This window comes from Chiroxiphia lanceolata, chromosome 9 (genome assembly GCF_009829145.1).
Source record: "Chiroxiphia lanceolata isolate bChiLan1 chromosome 9, bChiLan1.pri, whole genome shotgun sequence".
Classification (NCBI taxonomy): Eukaryota; Metazoa; Chordata; class Aves; order Passeriformes; family Pipridae; genus Chiroxiphia; species Chiroxiphia lanceolata.
In genome coordinates, this window is record NC_045645.1 from 13,624,383 (window position 1) to 13,646,649 (window position 22,267).

Here is a 22,267-nt window from a genome sequence, read left to right on the forward strand (position 1 = left end):
GTAATTATTATATATGATGTAATAATATAAATACTTACAAAACATTGGTTGCAATGACTATGCTCTTTTGGACAGAAGGCTCTTCTTGACCATTGCCACTGCTAATTTGGGTTATTCCTATCGTAAGAACGTAAGAATACGTTCTCTAAAAAAATATGTTTTAAGGATTGAATTCTTCTGGAGCAAGTGGAGTTTTGTGGTATTTCACAGATTCAGAGTTGGAAGGGACCCACAAAGATCATCGAGTCCAACTCCTGGCCCTGCCCAGGACCATTCTGTGTATAAATAATGATCTCAAACTGTTTGTTTTCCCTGAAACTCTGTAAATCATCTTTTTTTTTTTTTTTATTGCAGCAACTGTTCAACTGTCAGGCTTTACGGAAGCTGAGCATCCCTGACAACGACCTGTCCAGCCTCCCCACCACCATCGCCAGCCTCGTGAACCTCAGAGAGCTTGATATCAGTAAAAATGGTGAGACACCCAAAATGTCTTAAGGAACTGTGGTGAATATGAGCAATAATGAAGTTTTTATTCCTGATGGTTAAGAACCTTGTGCTCTGGGTCTGGATTATGGCCTGGCACTTTGGAGAAGGTTCCATAAAGATCTACCTTGTTTATTTTTCTTTTAAAAATCAGACTTTGGTTTAGCATCACATGATTTGTGCCCAAAAAATATTGGCAAGAGGAGTGTGAGGCCACTTTTCGGTGCACCTATGAGCTGTTCCACTTCCCAAAGTGGCTTAGAACTCACTGGGCTCTTGTGTGAAGGATTTAAGCACATGGGGCTGTGGGTAAAAAATTCCCGGGATTTATATAGATTAATTTGCTGATGTACATCCCCAGTTATGAATTTACACATTTATGTGCCTAAAAACCTTTACAAGCCTGAACTCAATGTCTTTGTTTTAAAAATGATGCTTTGGCACTCCTGGAAATGTTGGGAAATTTCTTATCAGTGGAGTCCTCGAGACTCTCGGGGTTCTGTGTGTTCTCGGAAGAGAACACAAAGAGAAGCTGTTTGGGAAGAAAAGAAAGGCACAAATACCGGTACAGATGATGTCACTATTTAACTCTAGAAGATTATATAAATCAAGCATTAGCATAATAGCCATAGTATAAGGCATAGATTCTGTTCTGGTGTGTTTATTTAGGGCTTAAGAACTTTTAGACTATAATACTCAATGTGTGTATCCCTCCTGTTGGAGCAGAAGTCTGATCTGAAAATACCAAATGAACTCATTTATGAACAAAACAAATAAACAGGTTTTTGTGTAAATAATAATTCTTTCTGTGTTTTTTTAGGAATTCAAGATTTTCCAGAAAATATCAAGTGTTGTAAATGTTTAACGATTATCGAAGCCAGTGTGAACCCCGTGTCCAAGTGAGTATCAGCAGCTGGATTTGCATTCTGTAGGTGCAGAAAATAAGCTCAAATTTAAAAGAATTGTGTCAAGTTCATTTGCAGGATTAATCTAACTTTCTTTTTAATTGTTTCAAACCCAGAGGAGATGACTCTATTGGAAGATCCGAGTCCTCTGTTAATGAATGTGGGGTCTTTCCACTTAGCAGAGAAAGAGTTGGCAAAGCACAGAGGCTGAGGTTTCATGTGTTTGGCCACTGAAAACCTCTTGATTGGGGCTTTGGTGACACTTTTCCCTTCCAAGAAGTTGCAATAATAGTAACAAAAAATCTGGGTTGTAAAGCTAGGAATTATGAAATGGAATGAAGGAGACGAAAGGATGAAATTTTACTACTTCAGTTTAAAAAAATTGAGAGAAAGAATGAGAGAAAAAGAGGGAGAGAGAGAGACAGGAAGAGAGAGAGAGAAAGAAAGAGAGAAAGAAAGAAAGAAAAAGAAAAGAAAGGAAGGAAGGAAGGAAGAAAGAAAGAAAGAAAGAAAGAAAAAGAAAGAAAGGAAAGAAAGAAAGACACCTTTGGCTTAAACCCTTACCTAGGAAGGAGGAAAAGGCTATTTAATGTGGTTATTGCAATGTGGAGAAGATGAGAATGAACAAAATTGTCTGTAATGAGTAAGTTCTGGAGAATTTGGATAGACAAAGAAGGTGAGAGAGAAAGTCACCTTTCTTCTTCTAAATATACATTGTTTTATTTCCATGGCAACGCTGAGGTGAGCATTAAGGGTTTTGCTGTTTTTTAGGCTGCCAGATGGCTTCACACAACTTCTAAATCTGACCCAGCTCTATCTAAATGATGCCTTTTTGGAGTTTCTTCCAGCTAACTTTGGAAGGTAAGGATGAGTCATCAAAGCACAGTGATCGTGCATTTGAACCTGGCTTAGGCTCTAAGGGTCTGGTTTAAATCTACCTTCTCTTGAAAAACTAAACAAAAACCAGAGATTTTGGCTTTTCAGCACAATTTTGATGAATGATTGTTGTAGAGGGAATGTTGTGTCAGCAGTAATGTGGTGATGAAGTGATGCAGTTTGGCAGTTGAGGGAAAAGGTGAGAAGAAATAGAACTTGGAGGGGACTGTCCTTCAAATGTGTGACTCAGTTGTGGCAAGGGCAGAAAATAGCAATATGGGTTCTGCCATTGAAAAATGGGCTGAAAGATAAAGGCTGTGAGAGGGGAAGAAAGAAAGGACTGAAAGGCAACATGTGAAACCAGAACAAGAGAAGATTCAAAAGACAGTGGAGCAGAAGGGCTGGAGAATGAGGGTAAAAATAAATGCAGCAGAAACAGAGCCAAAAAATGTTAGATAAGGACAAAGCAGAGGTGGTGGAATTCAAAGTTGACCCAATTTGCCATAAAAGGGGGCAGGAGGAACTGGTGGATCCCTACCCTACCCAACTGTGGCAGAAATGGGGAGTTTATTCCACATGATGAAGGTGATGGTTGACCTTTCTGCCCCTGGACTGTCCACCTGGCCACAGAGCTCAGAAGACAAAGATGAACAGAGAAAATATTTGGCATTGTTACAGAATTCACCTAATACCAGTTTTATACTTATCCGTCCTGTATGTTTTATGGTTCAAGTGGGAACACCAACCCAGCACTCTAAAACTAATCCTGAGGTGACATAGTTGTGTTGGAAGTGATGTTGGTCTGCTCAGGCCTGGGGAAATCAAGTGCTGCTTTAGCACAGGCCTGGCCCTGACCCAGAGCTGAGCCTGGCTGGAATATACCAGCTTTTCACAGTAACTCTAAACTATTTTGTTAATGACTTGAGCAAAATAAACAGAGTAAAATTTCATTTCTCTTAAGTATTTCCAGGTTTACTGAAGGATAAAAAGCAACTACTCTTCAGTTCAAAAGTTCCTTTGAAATTTTCTGCGAATTCTACAACCCCTTGCAGGTCTTCTTTTAATTTACAGTATTTTTAGCAGAAGTAGGACATTGCTGAGTGTTGGTATGAATTAGAACCTACACACAACAGCCCTTCCAAACTCCATTGTGCTATTAGGTGAATTCTGTCAAAGCTTTTCAGAAGAGTTCCACTGAGGACAGACATGTCCTGCCTGAGTGTGTCTGTCCTTACGTGAAATTATTTGGTTCTGAACATGTTTTGTACCCCAGCAGAACTGGACATTGGACTGTAATGCATGAAACAGACTCTTCCTTTATAGAAATAAGTAATTTTAAATCATTCTTATGGATGCCTGAACTAATGCACTGAATGAACTCATTATTTTTTATCCTATTTTTAGACTTGTCAAATTGCGAATTTTGGAGTTAAGAGAAAACCACTTGAAAACTCTACCAAAGTAAGTGATGGAATATTTACATTCATTCACCTGGAATTGCCAAAAGTGCAAAATATTTGTATTTGCAGCAATGCAATGGTATAGTTTCTGTTAAGAGTGTATTTTTTTTTGCATGATTTAAAGAAATTTTAGTGAAGGGTTTTAGGAAAAAGCAAAGATCTGTGATTCTGTGACTTGACGGAAGATGGATCCTGGGACATTAACTGAGTGTAAATCAATGGCCAAAATCTGCAATGTGACATTTTAAGATAAATAAATAAAATAGAAAAGTAACAAATGAGAGAAGCCTGGTCAGTGATGATATGACAGTTTGTTTTCCAGTAATTAATCTGATATGTTGAAAACACCCTCTGTGTAACCTGATAGAATGCTGGTTTGAACAGAATTTAAATGATTTTGGTGCTTTTCAGAACAATTAAAAAGCCTGCATCAGCAGAATATGGAGGAAGTATCAATTTGCTGGTGTTTCTTGGTGCTGTTTACAAATAAAAAAGGAAGTTTCTATAATTTGTTGCTGGAATTTGACTGACATTTCAATGGTTTTGAAAAGGAAATGGTAAAGAACTGAACAATAAATCTCTACCCCTCCCATGCTGCACTGCATAAAACAGGGACTTTGCTTTTCTATCCAGACTAGAATTATGTAATTGTTTTCTGGAAGAGGGATCCTCACCAATGGAAAAATATCCATGGATTTGGGGCTTGTTATAAAGGAGTTTAATGCCTCAGTTTGGAACTCCAATGCACTTCTGGATGTTCCCATTTTCTGCCAGCACCACTTTCTCTGCATAAAATACTTCTGCATGTGCAGTTTTAACCTACTGAAGATATCTGTATGTTCAGCATGTAGATCTTCCCAATACTCTTCTATAAAATCAGTAATTTATTTCCCCTCTATGTGCTTTGATCAAAGATTATCCTTGATGCTGGTTTCCAGGATCTTCTGAGCAGTTAGAAATACTCGGAAATGTCTGGCCAATATTGCAATTAATTTATAGTATTTTAGTAAAGCTTTAATTTATGCAACAAGATTAGATTTTATTTTTTTTCTCTTGAACTCTTCAGAGCTTTTGGGAGATTCTGGCCAAGTTATGTGCTTGATGACTCTCACTCTGCTGATAGCAGAGCCTGTCCTTGGAGAAGTGCACTCTGGCTTTCTGCTCGTAAAACTCAACCTATTGCAGAATTAACCCAACCCCAGACTGAAATTACCAGTTTTCCCAATTTTTGTGGGCAAACATTCCTGAGCATTCCATAAGCAAAGCTCAGAGCTGTTCCCTGCTAATGAGCTTTGTTGTCCCTGTTGGCATGAGGAGGGTCTGTGGTTTTGTCAATTATTACAGTAATTGTACAAAATCCCCAATTATTCAACAAAATCTAGTAGCTAAATTTATATCTTAGTTGGAAAAAAAGTTTTAAGAACATTTCCAACAGAAGCTTTTAATCTATCCAACAGTTGTGTTTAAGCCTGGCCTGGTTCCAGGCCTAAGGAAGCTTGTTAACTTACTTGAATTTTGTATTTTCTAAGAACAGACTCTGTCATAAACATTCATTGCTCTTCACATCAAGAGTTGTCAGCAGACCTGCCACTCCAAACTGAATGTTTTTGGATGTTGCTGAACTCCTGAGAGCAATCAAGGGTGTTTCATATCTCAGGAAAAACTCAGAAACTCCCTGTGCTGTTGATTGTTTCAGGTCTAGAGTGTTTCAAAGATCTTTGAGGACGTTATAGCACTTGGATCTTGTCTCTTAGAGCTGTTTGGGCAGAGGAAAACACCTTTGCAGGGTTCTGGGGGGATTTCTTTCAGTAGACATTTGGAAAATTGAAAAATTGTAGGAACCTCATTTGTTGCCGGTGAGTCAGCAGTGTCTTAGAGCCTGGAGGGGCTGTAATTGTGAGAAAATACCTGTATTTGCTGGGTGACTCACTGGTGCCCAACTGGAGCTGTGGCTTCTCAGCTCCTCTCTGGTTTTCTGGACAGTAGGAATTACAGCTCTGTTTTTTCTGCATGTTAGGAAGTGATGTCCAATGGAGACATTACCAAAGATGTGAGTCCCTGGCACCTGATGTTAGGGAAAACTAGGATTTCTCTTGGTCTTCAGCTGTTGCTCAGAATTAATTTGGCTTATGAGGAGTAAAAATTTAATATCTCAAGTACAGCCTCTAAAATTGGCAGAATTAAGTAATTCTGAAGGTGAAAGCATTTAAAAAGTGGGTGAAATTTAATAGCACAGGTCATGTCCTGAGGGACTAACAGAGATTTTTGATACATGAGGAGTTCTTCAGTCAGGAATCAGATTGGGAAAAAAAGATGTGAAGGTAAAATGTCTGAGTCATTGATCTGAGAGAGCCTCGATAGGGCCAAATGCTCTTTATCAGAGTGTTTTCACTCTGACAAAGAAACCCTTGGGACATTCCTTCTGGATAATGAATTAAGGTGTGAAAACAATATTTTTTTGCAGATATAATTAAAGTATCTGTTTTGGCTTCACAATTATATACTGCAAAAAAAGCTTGGGGGGAAAACACATTTTTCACCTAGGAGAATTTACTCTTATTAAATGTCATGAGATGGGACTTTTTCTATCCTTTGAATTCCAAGTGTACTTTTATTTTTTTCTGTAACTATAATGTGAAAAAAAATGACATTTTTCTCTGACATTCTTCCATTTCTTTTTTCCATTTCTTTCCATTTATTTTATTCCCCCCAAATTTACAAATATAAATGTAGAAAGCAAATGCTGATGGGGAGGATACAGGTTATTTAGCAAAGAAATAAGATGGGAACAAGGCAAAGTGGGGGAAGTTTCCTGTTCTTGATGTAATGATCATAAATCTAGATTTTTTGAAATTATTTGTAACTCTTATTTATGTTGATTATTTTTTAAAAGTGGTGAGACTGTATATGAGACTCAACAGATGAAGGTTTCCAAGCAGCAGCATAAAACCTGTATAAAAAGGACATGGTGATTTGTTTTTAAAACAATATAAAGTGAATTAGACCAGATTCATCCTTGGCAGAATAAATCTCAAATAATAGTGGGCGTTTTGCAGAGGTTAAATTTGTGAATTGGAGGTATTTAAACCTGTAGAATTACAATTCTTATGCCCTTCTGTAGCTTAGACTTTATTCCAAACTGACAAAATAAACAGAATAATACAGAAATTCCAGAAAGATATTCAGAGATCAAACATATCCTAATGCATTACCTTCCTCCAGATGGGAAATTTGCTGGATAAAAGTGATTATTATTTCCATTAACCTGATAATCGAGTGGTAAAAAGCTTTGTTGTGACTTACAAACATTAGTGCCATAACATTTCTATTCCCCACATCCTTCCCACTCCCCAAATCCCATTTTAGGAAGTAAATTTGCAAAAATCACAAGTTGTCTGAAGTGTGTTGAAGTCAGTGGAACAGGGAATTTATCTCAGCTCAGAACATGTCCAGGGGATCTAAATCCAGGGGAAAACTTCGCTTTCTCCTGCTATTTTTTGAACTGCTGTTCCACTTTCTCCCAAGTTTGTGATCAGGATGGAAACTGTTTGGCACACTTTGACTTTACAAATGTGTGCATCGTTCCTGGTGACCTGTTTTCCTCAAATAGCAGCTCTGCTTGAGTTTAATAACTCCTACTCCAAGAGGCTTTACTACCTTGGCACGACGTTATTAAAATATTGGCAATATTTTAATAAGTGACTACTACTATGAATTTTCCCTTTAGGCTTTTTAAAATAAATATATTTGCTGCTCAGAGAAGAGGCTGAAAGATGTGTTATATTGCTTTCCTATTGTAAAAATGCTTTTCCAACTTATATAAGGTTGTCTGAAAAATTGCCTTAATTATTCTTCATGGAATCGCAGATTAGTTTGGGTTGGAAGGGACCTTAAAGCTCATCTTGCTCAGAGCAATCTGGTCTGGTGGAAGGTGTGCCTGCCCATGGCAGGGGGTGGAACAAGATGAACTTTAAGGTCCCTTCCAACCCAAACCAGTCTGAGATTCTGGGATTCTATGATTTCTTTTTCAGAAGAGTTTAGATCTGATCAGTGGCACTAAATTTCAGTTAATGTCACAAAGGGGTGGGAGGGGAGAACATTTATAACCGTGGAGAATCATCATAGCCCACCTTCCACTCATTTTGTTCTTAATTATCCCAGAACCTTGAGCTCCTCCCAGAATGACCGGGAGCTAAAAACACAAAGAGTTCCTTCTGCCTGTTACTAATGAGATTGGATTTGCTTGTGCTTAGACTCCGTGCTCTGCTTTCTCGGGAATGTTCGGTTTATGGTGTGCAAGAAAATGGCTTGTTATACTCAAAACACCTTAAGAGTATAATTTCCATTGTATTTGAGTAAACCCAAATCTACAGAGTAAAAGCACCTTCACACAATTCCAACTGCAGGAGGAGACAATAGAGAGAAGGTGGCTGAGAGGAGCCATTTGGAACAGGGTGGGTTTTACCTATGTGGCCATCAGAGACCTTCTCTTTGTCCTAGCTGGTGTCTGTGTGCCCTGTGTCCCTCTGTGGTGAGAGACTGAGGGGAGACTTCATTGCAGTCACAACTTCCTCGTGAGGGGCAGGCACTGATCTCTGCTCTGTGGGGATCAGGGACAGGACCCCAGGGAATGGCCTGAAGTTGTATCAGGGCAGGTTTAGGTTGCATCTTAGAAAAAGGTTCTTCCCCTAGAGGGTGGTTGGGCACTGAACAGGCTCCCCAGGGCAGTGGTCACAGCACCAAGGCTGCCAGAGCTCCAGGAGTGTTTGGATGATCCTCTGGGACACCTGGGGTGCCTCTTGGTCCTGTGCAGGGCTGAGGGTTGGACTGGATGATCCTTGTGGGTCCCTTCCAACTCAGCAGATTCTGTGACTCTGTGATGCTATGAAGTTCTTGCAGTGTTCCCCTCAGAAGGCCCGTAAAGTCAGCAGGCAGAGAGCCCTAAACCAGTGATCGGTTCTGTGGGGTTCAACAGGTCACCTTGTTCTGCCCTTTCCCTTGAGCCATGAAAAATTCCCTGTACTGGAAGGCTTTTATTGATGTCATCAGGAAAGAAAAACAATCATGCAAAACCTGATGACTCTCAACTGCCTTTATTCTTCCACATCCAAACCCTGCTGGATGATTGCTTCTGAAAAGCTGAGTGTTACGTGTGTCTGAGTAAATGCCAGTGATCATTAGTTCTTCATCACAATTGCATTTTCCTACTCAGTGAGTTCTTTTATGAACCAGTAATCTTTGCTTTTCCTATTGAAATACATGTGTAGATTATATTCACTAGTTATTTTCAGTATTTATGCTTTGTAGCCGTATTTTAGACCTTTTCCATGTTTGTCCCATTTCAGTCCCATTAAAGCTCACAAGCTCCATTTTGACATTCCTTCCTGGCATTGGGTTGTGAAACAAATCTTGCCCATATTTGTGATATTTCCTAATTCAACATCATCCCCCTGCCTGCCTGGAACAGGTCTCCGATCAAAAGATCCCACTGTGGCCCTGCAGTTTGGTTTTTCCCTTCCCAAGCCACGTGTCCAATAGGAGTCATGGAATCCTTGTAGATGGTATGGTAGAGCAATTCTCCTGGAGAGCCTGTCCGTGGAGATCTTCCCCATCTTGTAATCTGAACTACTCCTGGAGAAGAAGAAATCAACCATCCTTCTGCCTAGAACTAGACACAGATATTTCTGCTCTGTCATTCCGAGGTGCTCTTTGCTCTCTCTGACCACTCCCATCCCACTTCCTCAATTAAGATGCAGATAGTTACTGAGTCAGGACATTTTTCATCTCAGATTCCTCCTTACCTTTTCTAACACATCCCTATTTATCTCTCTGGCTTTTCCTTTAGTAATAAGCTTGGGTTTGATGTGTGTTCACGCTGCCTTCAGGCCATGTTTCAGCAGAAAGAAGAATCAAAAGGACTGTGAAATAAGGAACCTGTGTTGAGAGGAGAATTCTTTTAACTCTTGTTTTTTGGCTTGGCTGTTTCTGTCAACTTTTAATCATCAGATATTCCTTAACAGTGTTTCAGCTTGGCTCTCCCTCTTAATTATTCAGCACCTTAAGTTAGATCTTTGTCCTGGTCTCTGGCAAAGAAAGTGGGAAAAAACTGCATTTTCAGTCTCTCTTTATGTTTGTTCATTTCATGTGAAAGGAGCCCATAAAAGCATAAAGCATGTGTGGAATTCCTTAGAAATATGAATCATATATTGTATATCCTGATGAAACATCGATTATTTTTGGTCAGCTTTTAGTATGGAAACCTTGGGCTGCTTTTTCTCGGTCTTGAGGATGGTGGGGACACAGATACCAACTCCTGTAAAATGACCCAAGTCATTTTGTATTGATTTAATAACCTGGTGGAGTCCCCATCCCTGGAAGGGTTCAAAACAGGGGTGGATGTGGCCCTTGAGGACATGGTTAGTGATGAACATGGTGGTGGGGCAGCTTGATGGTTGGACTTGATCTTAAAGGTCTTTTCCAGCCTTAACGATTTCATGATTTTATTATTTTAGATATTTTCTCTCTTGGGTATTTCAGTTGTGTGAGTTCTTGTATCCTCAAAATCAGCTTTTAAATTCACTCTGTTATTTTGAAGGCTGGATAATAGATTCGGTGCTTCATGACAGATTAATTTATACCCTTGGTCCTTTGCTTTATATCATACTTGCTTTATATTCTATAAGTTATATAAATTATCTTGAGATTCACTGAAAACTGAGGGGTTTTTTTAAGCTGTTGCATGATGTATAAACAGCTCTTTGTGCTTGGATCATGTGATGCTTTAGCCCTGGTTAAGATTTAACTCCTCTGGAACAGGTAAATTATTAAATATTAATTTTACAAAGTACTTCCAAACCAATTAATTGATGAATTTAAAGTTACATTGCAAAGTTTAAAATACTAAAACTAAGAGGCTCCTCTATTCCAACAATTTGGGAATAAAGGTTTTTGTGGACAACAAAAATGTGAGAAAATATTATTTGAGATGAGCACAGCAGCTAATCCAGCATTGGCAATGGATTTGCCTCATTTACTTGTTATTTCTTCAGAAAATAATGTCACAAATTCTAATGAAAAAGGAATTCTGTGAGTTGCTGCCCAAAGAAATAATGTGTGTGACCCTTAGAACCTCCTCAGTCCCAGCTCTGTAGCAGAAGCTCCTGTTTGATGTTGCCTCTTCTATTGTATAAATGACATTTTTTTTGTGGAAATCCAATCACGTCTCTAACTTGTGAAGTTTTACCTATTGGAAGTCCTTTGGTTATTTATGAATACTTTTCTTCACACGTGGGAATAACTTGGATGTGATCAGAAGTTTGTGGTTGAAGGTTTCATACAATCACCATCTCCTGCCTGTCAGGAGTAAACAGAATTTTGAGGAGAATCCCATGATCCCATTAAAATAAGTCCTCTGTTTTGCCAGAAAGTCTAAACCGAGGCATTTTCCTGGATATTTAATGTGTTTAAAATGTGTAAATAAGTATTTTCTAAATGAGGCAGCAGAACCAAACATGCAAGACAGTTAAATTAGGCAATTTAGGTGATTACCAGGAATTGTAATTAATACTCCTGAATTGTATCATGGGAGTTATAATTTATGGTTTAGAACTGTTGTGAGCAATGTTAATTTTTCACTAAGTGTTCTTAGTTTCTATGCTGGTTTTTCATGCTTTTGTAGTTTTTTAGCACGTTCCATTATTGTGTTTAAAAATAATTTAAATATTCACCTTATTCTGAACCTAATGAGACTTCCATCCTAAGAGCCAGAAATCAGATCTTCTCTGTGGAAGTCCTCAGTGGAGCTACTTATGAATGGAAAAATAGCTCCAAATGTGATACCAGTAAAGATTTATGGGAAATCTTTGGTCAGTTTTATCAGCACATTAATTCCATTCCATTACATCATTTAAATGATGAATATTTAACTGAGCATTACTCATAATTGCTCCTTTCCTTATCCACCTTTATAAAATGACCCCACATAAAAAATATAATGAAGCTTTCCCTAAGAAAAATAAAAGTAATTACATGGAAGAGCTAAAAATAGCAGCAGCTGATGGAAAATCTCAGCTAATATTCCACTGGGGACCTTGGCAGTGCTTCATCTTTTGATGGAACCCCAATGAATGGAAATTAATCTGCCTCCACACCAATGTTAGTTTATGCATTGATCAAATAAGTTGGGAAATACATTGGAAAAGAGTGGGAGTAGAAAAAGAAAAATTAAACCAGCAGTGAACTGAGTGTGGAAGAGGGCAAGTATCAGCATTAAGCAGCAAATTTATCAGGAATTAACGTGTGTCAGGGTGGCTGTTGGGGCAGAAAGATGAAATCGTGCTGAAATAAAACTGGGCCTGTTTCTGGATGTTTCCAAACCACCCAATGATCAGCAAAAATTCCATATTTGTTGTGTTTCAAAGACTTGCTTCCCTCTCCTCCTGCAGACTGACCTTTCTAGTTCTGTGGAGTTTATTTCCCTGTTGTAACATACTAAAAATGAAGTTTCCTTGCCATAAATATGCAGCAGAGCTCCTGTGCAGCCACAGCACAGCCTCATTTTGCCATCATTTAGATGCTAAAACCGGGCTCTGGTTTCCAGTCCCAGCATTTTTGATCATCATTTTTACCTCTGGTGCAAATTGCAGAGATGAAGTGATTGATATTTTAGAGCACAGCAGTTAAGACTATGCTAATTTTTTGATTATGATTTGATTACCTTAGAAGGCCCCTGAACTGCCTCTCGCAGTTAATGCTAAATTACTTAAGTCATTATTTTTATCCTCTTTTTTTACCAAACATAGTGTGATATTTAGACCACTTTGGCCCCCCAGGGCTTAAAAGAGAAATTCTGCTCTAGTGGTAAAACCTTGTCCCAGTTTTGTTCATGGAAACAAAGGCAGTGATTGATATATTTACTTTGAACTCCATTAAATTTGAACCTCAGAGCAGTGGAGGGCCTAGCTCAGGCCATGAAGAGCCAAACCACTCTCTAGTTATAAAAAAGTTGATCACAAATGTATAAATCTGAATCAAAAAGCCAATTTTATATTGTATTTCATTTCAATTACTTATAAACTTAACAAGGGTCATTTTCCTTGAGAAACTATACAAAATTCTGCCAAGATTCTGTTTATTTTTACACTGAAACAACTGTTGCTTTTTAGTTCAAGAATGGAATATATTGTTCAAATTTGCATCATCAGCATCAAACTGGTGTAATTCTTTTTACCAGAACAGTATCATTGCAGCTTTATTTTTATCCAAGCAAAATTTGACTGACATTTTGCAAGTTAAAATCTCATTTTAGATATTTCCTAATCTCTTACAGGTCAATGCACAAACTGACTCAGCTGGAGAGACTTGATCTGGGCAATAATGAATTCTCTGAACTGGTAAGAAACACAGCATTTTTGAACAGAAAACCTGTGAGGTTTGGATGCTCTGTTGGTAGGGCATTGAACTTTTAGTGGAAAGGCTTTGCTGGATTGTGGCCACGGGCGAGGGACACGTGTCCTTGTGGAATAGAAGGTTCCTGAGGTGACTGTTGATGTCAGAATATGCTTCATCTCCATCAGGCTTCTGCAGTTCAGGTCAAGGTCACAGAGAATTCTCCTGCTGAGCAGATTGTTACTCCTGGGATACTTCACTGGTCGTGAATTGAGGATCTCAACAATTTTTTGCATCAATTATGTATTAATTTCTCGATATCTATCATTATATCTTATATCATTGATATCTTATATCAAACATTAGAAATAGCTGTTACTAATTATTAGAAATTGCTATTACCAATTTTTAGAGAAGGTGAGTCTGCCCCATCCCTGGAAATGTCCAAGGCCAGATTGGACAGGGCTTGGAGCAACCTGGGATAGTGGAAGGTGTTCCCATGTCAGGGGGTGGAACAGGATGATCATTAAGGTCCCTCCCTGCCCAAACCACTCTGTAGTTCTGTGATCTCGCCCTCGCAGGAATGCCATAGGAAAAGTGGTACTAATTTAAATCAAACCTGTGAACAAAAGGATAAAAAGGCCCTGTTTTCATGGATTCTGAAAATCTGATTTGGATTTCAATAGAAACTTCCTTTTTTTGAGAGAAAAATGTTCCCTGGAGCTGTGGTGGTGTGGGAGAGGTTAATTTCTTTGACATCCTGGGACTGTTTTGCCCTGGAAGAACCTGTGCAGCCAAACTGGAGCCACAGGCACAGGGTTAACTTCGAAACTGAAGTAATTCTGTTCTTTCGTTTTGCTGGAAACAAGATGACACAAATCATGGGGTTCCTGGAATAGAAACTGTCACTTCCTAAAGAGCAGCTGTATCCAGGTGACTTCATGTAATCAAGGGAGGGAAGAGGCAACTCATGTCCTGGGGCTTTGGGAGCTGTAAATCCCAGGGAATGGGACATAGGTTTGACATCTGAGGGGGTTTTAGACCCTTTTTTTGACATTTGAAGGGTCAGAAACTGGCACCAGGCAGATGATGAGCAGCAATGACAGCTGGAAAGGAAACAGGGAAAGGTAGGGAGAAAAGAAAAATGTAAGAGGATAAAATGTAATATATTTTTAATTGAAGATTAATGTCAGTCTTTAATTCAGACTTGATCCTGGGAAGCATTTCTGTACCAAGAGGGTGGTCAGAGCCTGAAACAGGATTCCTGGAGAGAGGAGGTTGATGCCCCAAGCCTGGCAGGGATTAAGGGGCATTTGCGTTATTCCCTTATTAAAGTTTTGGTCAGACTGAATTGGTCAGGAGTGGATGGTCATTCCAGCTGATTTTATTAAGACCCTCCCAATCCATTCCTATTCCTATTCCCACTCTCCTCTACTCTATTCCAATTATGGCAATCTATGTGGAAAATGAAAATGTTCTCCAAAAAGACATCAGCTGAAGCATTTCTAACAGAGACAAATAAGTTTTTAATATCAAAACGTCTCATCTGGGTCCTGGTGAACCATAAAGTGCCATAATCCAGGGTACACCATAAATTCCATAATGATGGCAAATTATAATCCATGCTCAAGGAATTTCACCTCAAACTGTGCTATGTCCAGCACAGGAATAGGCTGTTCCCTCTGAGAAAGGTGTCTGTTAATGAGAGGAGTTTAAAAGCAAATTAAAGTTGAGAGGGAAAATTATGATTATCCATAATGAAGTGAGTCAGTGAACACTCTGGAGGAATAAAGAAACATTAATCAGTATAGGAACAAATAGTATAAAATAACCATTAATCAATTTAGCCTGGAAATGAGAAATGGATTTAATCATAGAAGGACAACAGAATTTCGATAGAATTAGCAGAGGCAAAATAAATAATCTTTAAATTGTTAACTAATAGTTTTTTAATGGAAACACATCGTGTGGCAATGTGGAAAACTGAGCTATTGAGCTCCGCTGCTGAGCAGGTTTATTGTTACCTGATGAGGCATCAGGCAGTTCTCCTGCCTGGAGAAGTGAAAAATCACATTTTACTTGGGAATGACAACATTGCAAAACACTCAGACCACATGGGATAATTGGAGATCTCTCTTAAGGTCTAGTGGTGCTGGGCAGAGGTATTTGTTCTGGCTGTGTTGGGATAATTCCAGGGCAGTTGTACCTTTAAAATGCTTGAACCTGGTTTAGTCAGGACCAGACGGAATATTTAGCACCGGTTTCTGGTCTTAAAAATATCTCTACACCTTGATAAAGGAAAGCAAGTTGGAAGTCCTGGTTTGCTGTGGAAAGTGTTTCATCAGAAAGGAAAACACTGCTTAAGCTGAAAGTTGGGAGTATTTGTGACCTGATAATTCCTGGTTTTCCCAACTCTAAGGAGTCAGAAATGATCTGGGGAATTGCCTATTTCAGCTTCTCTCATTAAGATCTTGTAGTTTTGAAGAGTAAAACAGATTAAATTTAATGTTACGATTTTAAGGCACACCATGATTGTGACTCCTGAGTGTGACAACTGCAGACATCAACTCTCCTAGCAAGTTCTCCTTTGGATTCAGTTCTTTTCCAAAGCATTCTTATATTTTACAAGTTCTGCAAAAGAGCACCAGTGGTTAAATTAAATGAGTGAGCTCTTCCTGTCATTAAATATCTGAAAGGCTGATGTGGGTTATAAAAAACAAAGGAAAGTGAAGAGGGAATCTTTTTTTTTACACTAAAAATTGATTTATATTTAACTAAAAAACCACTGCTATATGTAACTGTCCATAATTATATATTTTTTTCTCAGCCTGAGGTTCTTGAACAAATTCAGAATCTAAAGGAACTGTGGATGGACAATAATTCTCTGCAAGTGCTACCTGGGGTATGGACATTTATTCTTTGTAATTGAATTATCGTGTTATGTAGTGACCTATTTACCTGGCAGTAAATGAGCATTTTCTTGCATGGGGGCACAGTCCTTCTGCACAGTCATTAATTATAATCCAGAAATAAAAGTTACATGATAATGTCTAAATATTCGACACAGAAAATCTTCACCTCTTTGGCGGGGCTGCAAATGAGATGGGAATTTTGAGTGAATATCCCTTCAATCCATGTCCAAATGGAGAAATAATACAACTGTATCACCAGGAACTCAGTTTTTCAGCAGATTTCATGAATCTGGAGCACATTAATTAGCAATAAAAATTAAGTGATAATGTCTAAATGTTCGACATGGACAAGCTTCACTTCCTTGGTGGAGCTTCCATCAGATGAAAATTTTGAGTGAATATCCCTTGGATCTGTGTCCAGATGGAGAAATAATACAACTGTATGATCAGGAACTCAAATATGCATCAGATTTAATGAATCTGGAGCACACTAATTAGTTTGGGGTGTTTGGTGCAGCTCCTGAAGGGGAGACTGAGACCACCTTGGTTCTACCTTGTAAAGCTGCTGAGATAATTGAACAGAACCTGTATCACTCTTGTTTGTCTCTAATTAACTTAGCAACTGGTGTGTGTCTGTCCAAGTAACTCTTTCTCACGTGCTATTAAGTCTATAGGGAAGTTAAAACAGCTCGTGTACCTGGATGTGTCCAAAAACAGGATAGAAACTGTGGATTTGGACATCTCGGGATGTGAAGGGCTTGAGGATCTCCTGTTGTCATCCAACATGCTGCAGCAGCTGCCAGATTCCATTGGTGAGAAAAGCTCAGGGATTCTTGTAAAATTTCTAAACAATTCTTGAAAATTTAATTTATATGTATTTTTTTTGTAATTATAAGACTTTATAATCGTGGCCCAAGAACTGACATTAAATCCTAAAGGAGGCACAAACATCTGTGTCCCTAAAGACCATTTGGTAAAGTCAGGGACAAAAATCCCTGGCTAGAAAGTATTGATTTTTCTGGTTTGCTATTTTAAGGGAAATAAGTGAAGAAGGCTACAAGTGATCTAAATTTCAAAGTATGAGAGTGATGGGGGGAAATTGCTGCTCTGAGTTAAAGCAGTAAAAAGGAAATAGTTCAAACTATTAATTATCTTTTTTTGACTATTTTTCATGCATAGAACTTCAGATTTTTTTGGGATATATAGAAATTCTGGAAGCCAAGTGCTTGTAGGCACATCTGGATCTCTCATTTCAGTGTTGATCCCTCATATTTTCTTTTCAACTTCCCTTTGAACTGTTAAACAGGACTGGCATTTGATTAATTAATAAAGAAAAAAATCATTAATAAAGAAAATTATCTATTAAGACATTAATAGATAATTAGAAATCTACTCTTCCTGAATAGATAAGATAGTATTTTTTTTATTGCTTTTTATTTTTATGAAGATATTATTGTTTTATTAATATTTATATTATTATCTATTTTTACATTATTTTTTAAGGCCACAGAAATACACTTAATATTTTTCTTGCAATTCAGCTTAACATTTAATCAGGACTTTATTTTGATTAAAAGAACATGTCCTATACACAGATATTCTCTAAAATCCAGACCTGAGTTATTCAGTGTTAGAAATCGTTAGGGTTTTAGAACAAGGGAGATTATAGAAAATATTAATGTCAAATATTTTTCTACTACTTTTTCCCCACCTGCTCTCTAGGGCTGTTGAAGAGGCTGACAACTCTGAAAGTAGATGACAACCAGCTCACAATTCTGCCCAATGCCATTGGAAAGTGCGTATGAGATTAATGTGATTTTCAACGTTAAGTAAAATGTGTTTTCTCTTCTGCTTTTTTCCCTTCTGTTTTTGTTTTAAATATAAAATAAGACAAAGATATCCTGAATTATAAAATAATTCAAATTTTATAAATAAATTTTCAAATAATTTTAAAATGCCTCCTAAACCCAGTTTAAAACACTGAAATTTGGAGTACCACTATTAATTCTGTGGGTTTATACTGGTGTGAGGGATAAAAAGGCAAAATATATTATATTTTTCAAGAAAAAGGCTACTTTTTTTTGTAAATCACTCTCAATTTAGATGATTAGAGCAGCAAAAGTAGGAGAAATAGGAGTATTTGAGGGAAATACGTCTGTTCCCATGGCAACGGCCTGAGGCTGGTGTGGGAAGGAGACGCTGCAACCCTTGTTCATGTGGAGATTTCTTAAAATATTCCAGTGGTCCCAGTGGAACAGCCATGAAAATTTCATGGGGATGGGGCAGGATCGAAGTATTTCCTGCAGCTGGGGCAGGATCCTGTCGTTAATTGATTGTGAGAAGCACTGATGGTTCCCTTTAGCTCTCGTGGGATCAGCTAGGACACGGATCCCTGGCTTATCCTGCTGAGGGTCTGGAGCTCTTTGCTCACCAAAATCTGCCATTTATTGTCAAATTTGGGGTGATGCCAGTGTGTTCCTAAGGATGGAATCAGGGGATTCTTCGTATAGGTTCCCACTGCACATTCCTTCCGGCAGAACATATCTTTAATATTGGTATTTTTATAGGGTGCTTCTTCCTCTACATGTTTTGCTTCTGAAATTCTATATAATCTGATATTTGGGAAAAAAAAATCAGAGTTCCTTGTCCATGGCTGCCTTCCCCAGGTGTGGCACCAGACTTTGCATCCTCCCCAGGGCACCAGTGTTAATGCAGCAGAGACAAAGCTGTGCCAGGGGAAGTTCAGGTTGGACATCAGGAGGCCAACTGTGCTACACACTCTATAGCAACCAGTTTGTAGAATCCCAGACTGGTTTGGGTTGGAGGGACCTTAAAGCTCATCCTGTCCCACCGCTTGCCATGGGCAGGGACACCTTCCACTAGACCAGGTTGCTCCAAGCCCTGTCCTGGCTATTTCAATAATAACTTAGCTATTGTGCCATTTGGGAAAAATAAGCCAAATTTGTGAACTATTTCAGCTGCAACCACTGACAGCCCAGGTTGGCTCACCCTTCTGTAGTTTTTATAATGTCTCCAGATTTATGGAATATTCATGGAGAGCATTAAAAGTTGGTGATGTGAATCACTAAAGGACAAATCTTTGCTACTCAAATCATTTTGTTGCAGTACATTCTGATGAGCAGTGAAAGCTCATAAGGCTCAAAGCTCTACTGGATGCTGCAAAAAGGTTGATCTAATGTTTAGCTTTAACAGTTTTGGGGATCAGTTTCTAAAACCTTCTAAAACTTTTCTTTTTTGCTGAATTGCTCAAATTGAAGGAACCACCGTTTTTTAACCTAATATCTGTTCAGTATTGTTTGTCTTGGAACCTTAATTATATTTTTAAAGACACAGCTGCTGCTGTAAGGTGGGAATGCAGAGCAGAGGCTGATCATCTGATATTATATGTTATTTGAGAGTGACTGGTTGTGCTTTTTCAATGAAGTTCTCCCTCTCTAACAAGGACAGTATCTCCCACATCAAAATGAACTTGGCTTTCTCTGACTCATCCCTCTGGATAGTTTTCTACTGAGTCTCTTTCTCCTAAATACTGGTGGCAGTAGCTACCACAGAGCCTGTAACTGTCACACAGGGATTAACAATGTGGAGGAGGGAATGCTCCCTCCAGGGACCAATTTTTCCATGAGACACAGAGCATTTCAACTCTGGTGCTGGTGGGGACCCACCACCCTCGTTTTTGGAACTCTTGTTCAAAGGACAAGCCTGTGGTGGCATTCAGAGTGTGGCCCTGTGCAGTAGACCCATTGTAATAAAACATTCCACACAAAGTCAGTGATTCCTACTGATTAAGTTACTAAATTAGAGCCAAAGGCTGGAGATGTTCTCTGCAGGACCTGAGGGAATGCCCTGTGTGGGTGGGAAGGTGCCAGGAGGGAAGTCAGGAAAGGGGGGTGCAATGTGTTCTGTTAGGGGAGTGTTTTGTGTCCAGTCTGTGCCACATCTATCTGTACCAGATGCTGCAAATGACAAAGTAAACTTGTATTCCCAGCTTTTGCAAGGGCATGGAGTGGTAGAACAGGGCAGAATGGCTTTCCACTGCCAGAGGGCAGGGTTAGATGGTATTAACGGGGAGAAATTCTTCCCTGTGAGGGTGGTGAGGCTTGGCACAGATTGCCCAGAGAAGCTGTGGCTGCCCCATCCCTGGAAGTGTCAGAGAACAGGTTGGATGGAGCTTGGAGCAACCTGGTCTGTGGAGGAAATCTGCTCTAAAATTTCCTCCCAGGGCTGTGTCTGTAGTTGTGTGAAGCTTTAGAACTCCCAGGGATTTTAGGTTGTTAACTGTGGTTCTCCACCCCTTGCATGGCTGCTAACGAGTGTATTTACAATTCCAGTTTGTCTTTGTTAGAAGAATTTGACTGCAGCTGCAATGAATTGGAGTCCCTGCCCTCCACCATCGGGTACCTCCACAACCTGAGGACCTTGGCTGTGGATGAGAATTTCCTCCCGGAGCTGCCCAGAGAAGTGAGAGGCTTTGGAATTACAGATTGAAATGTTTTGTGGGAGCCCAAGATTTCATCCTTGCCCGGACAAATTATCTGTTAAAGCAATTGTTTGTGGAATGATGTGGGAGACCAAACCTTTCTTATGTGCTCAATAGAAAAACTGAGCAGTAAATTAATAAGTTCTTGTTAAATTTGAAATATCCCTGTGAAGAGCAGAGCGAGTAACCCCAGGAACCCTGAGGGTGTTACTTTCTGATTAAATTCTGTATTTTCTGCTCTTTGTCACTTCCAGCAAAAACCCAATTCAGCCACCTCCTGCCATGAAAAGTGAGTGATAATAAATGTTACCAGAGGCAGGATTCCATCACCTTTGGCTTTTTCATTCCACAGATTGGAAGCTGTAAAAACGTTACGGTGATGTCTCTGCGCTCCAACAAGCTGGAATTTCTTCCCGATGAAATTGGGCAGATGCAGAAGTTGAGAGTGTTAAACCTGAGCGATAACAGGTACAGTTCACATCATTTCCTTAACCAATTTAAGCATTTATTAAAAAAAAAAAAATTAAACTGTTATTTTTAGATATTTTTTAAAAATACGTTTATATAAAATATATTTTATAAAAATGTATTTAGAATTATATTAAAAATAACGTGGTTATTATTTACGTTATTTAAAATATAAGGAAAGAATCTTAATTTTTTTTTTCCTAATCTTTATGGTTTGATCTTAGTTCCACTGATACCAAAGAAGAAGTTGAGTGGGGCCAAGATCTGGGTCTTGGTGTGTTTTAATAGGTTAAAAACCATTTGCTTCTTTTATGTCCTGCTGTTTCCATGCAAAAATGTGATATTTGGCTTATATAGGTTTGTAATATTTAATGATGAAAAAGGTGATCTATAGGGAACCATGAGGTGCAAGCACAGGATTTTGTTATCCTGCCTCCATTGAAATTCAAGGAATATTTTTCATTTCCTTCAGTAGAGTTTTTTTGTCAAAACCCCCAGATTCTTGTGTTCCTATGCACATGACTCTGCTTAGATGAGAAACAAAATGCTTAAACTGAGCCTTTCTTGATACCTGTGCTGCCAAAGACTGCCTGCCTTGAGCTTTATCCATGTGGATGTGCCAAAAATATGGTAATTTTCAGCACAAGCACAGAAATCCAGGTTTGCTGGATAGTGCAATGGAGAGTGAATTCCATTTTCTCTCCAGTAATTACCCTCCACACTCAGTAAAAATCAGGAGAAGGGCTTCCCACCCCTGTGTCAGATTTGCTGTCAGCAGTTTCATTGTTGAGATTACAGCTGAACATAAAATATAAACCATAAAATGAAGTAATGTAGAACCCCTTTAACATATTTGTTTAAAATTACTTGTTTAATTCAGTTGATTCTTTTCTGCATTGCAATTATGTGTCATAAAATCCATCATGGCTGGACCAGAATGGAAAGTTAAACTTGAGTCTAGTTTGTCTTGTGACTGTCCAAATCCCAGAATCAGGAAATGCCTTCAGGTGGCACTAGGGGAGGTTTAGGTTGGATATTAGGGAAAATTCCTTATGGAGGAGCTTGTCTGGCCCTGGCAGTGGTGGAGTCCCCATCCCTGGAGAGATTTAAAAGCTGTATGGGTGTGGCACTTGGGGACATGAGTTAGCAGTGGCCTTGGCAGTGCTGGAGAATGGTTGGACTTGATGGTCTCAGAGGACTTTTCCAACTTAAACAATTCCATGAATCTATAACTTTATGATCAAATGGTGGGTCTCTTGATTTTGGGTTCCAGAC

At 38.9% G+C, this 22,267-nt stretch overlaps 1 protein-coding gene across 1 annotated transcript in view; it reads left to right on the top strand.

Moving 5' to 3' along the window:
- LRRC7 (leucine rich repeat containing 7) overlaps positions 1 to 22,267 on the top strand; it is a 115,861-nt gene that overhangs the window by 59,133 nt on the left and 34,461 nt on the right. The window contains 10 exon segments of the mRNA XM_032696379.1: positions 355 to 472; positions 1,304 to 1,382; positions 2,160 to 2,249; positions 3,669 to 3,725; positions 13,053 to 13,116; positions 15,939 to 16,013; positions 16,691 to 16,835; positions 17,746 to 17,818; positions 20,376 to 20,505; positions 20,877 to 20,992. Of these exon segments, the coding sequence (XP_032552270.1) occupies positions 355 to 472; positions 1,304 to 1,382; positions 2,160 to 2,249; positions 3,669 to 3,725; positions 13,053 to 13,116; positions 15,939 to 16,013; positions 16,691 to 16,835; positions 17,746 to 17,818; positions 20,376 to 20,505; positions 20,877 to 20,992 (947 nt within the window).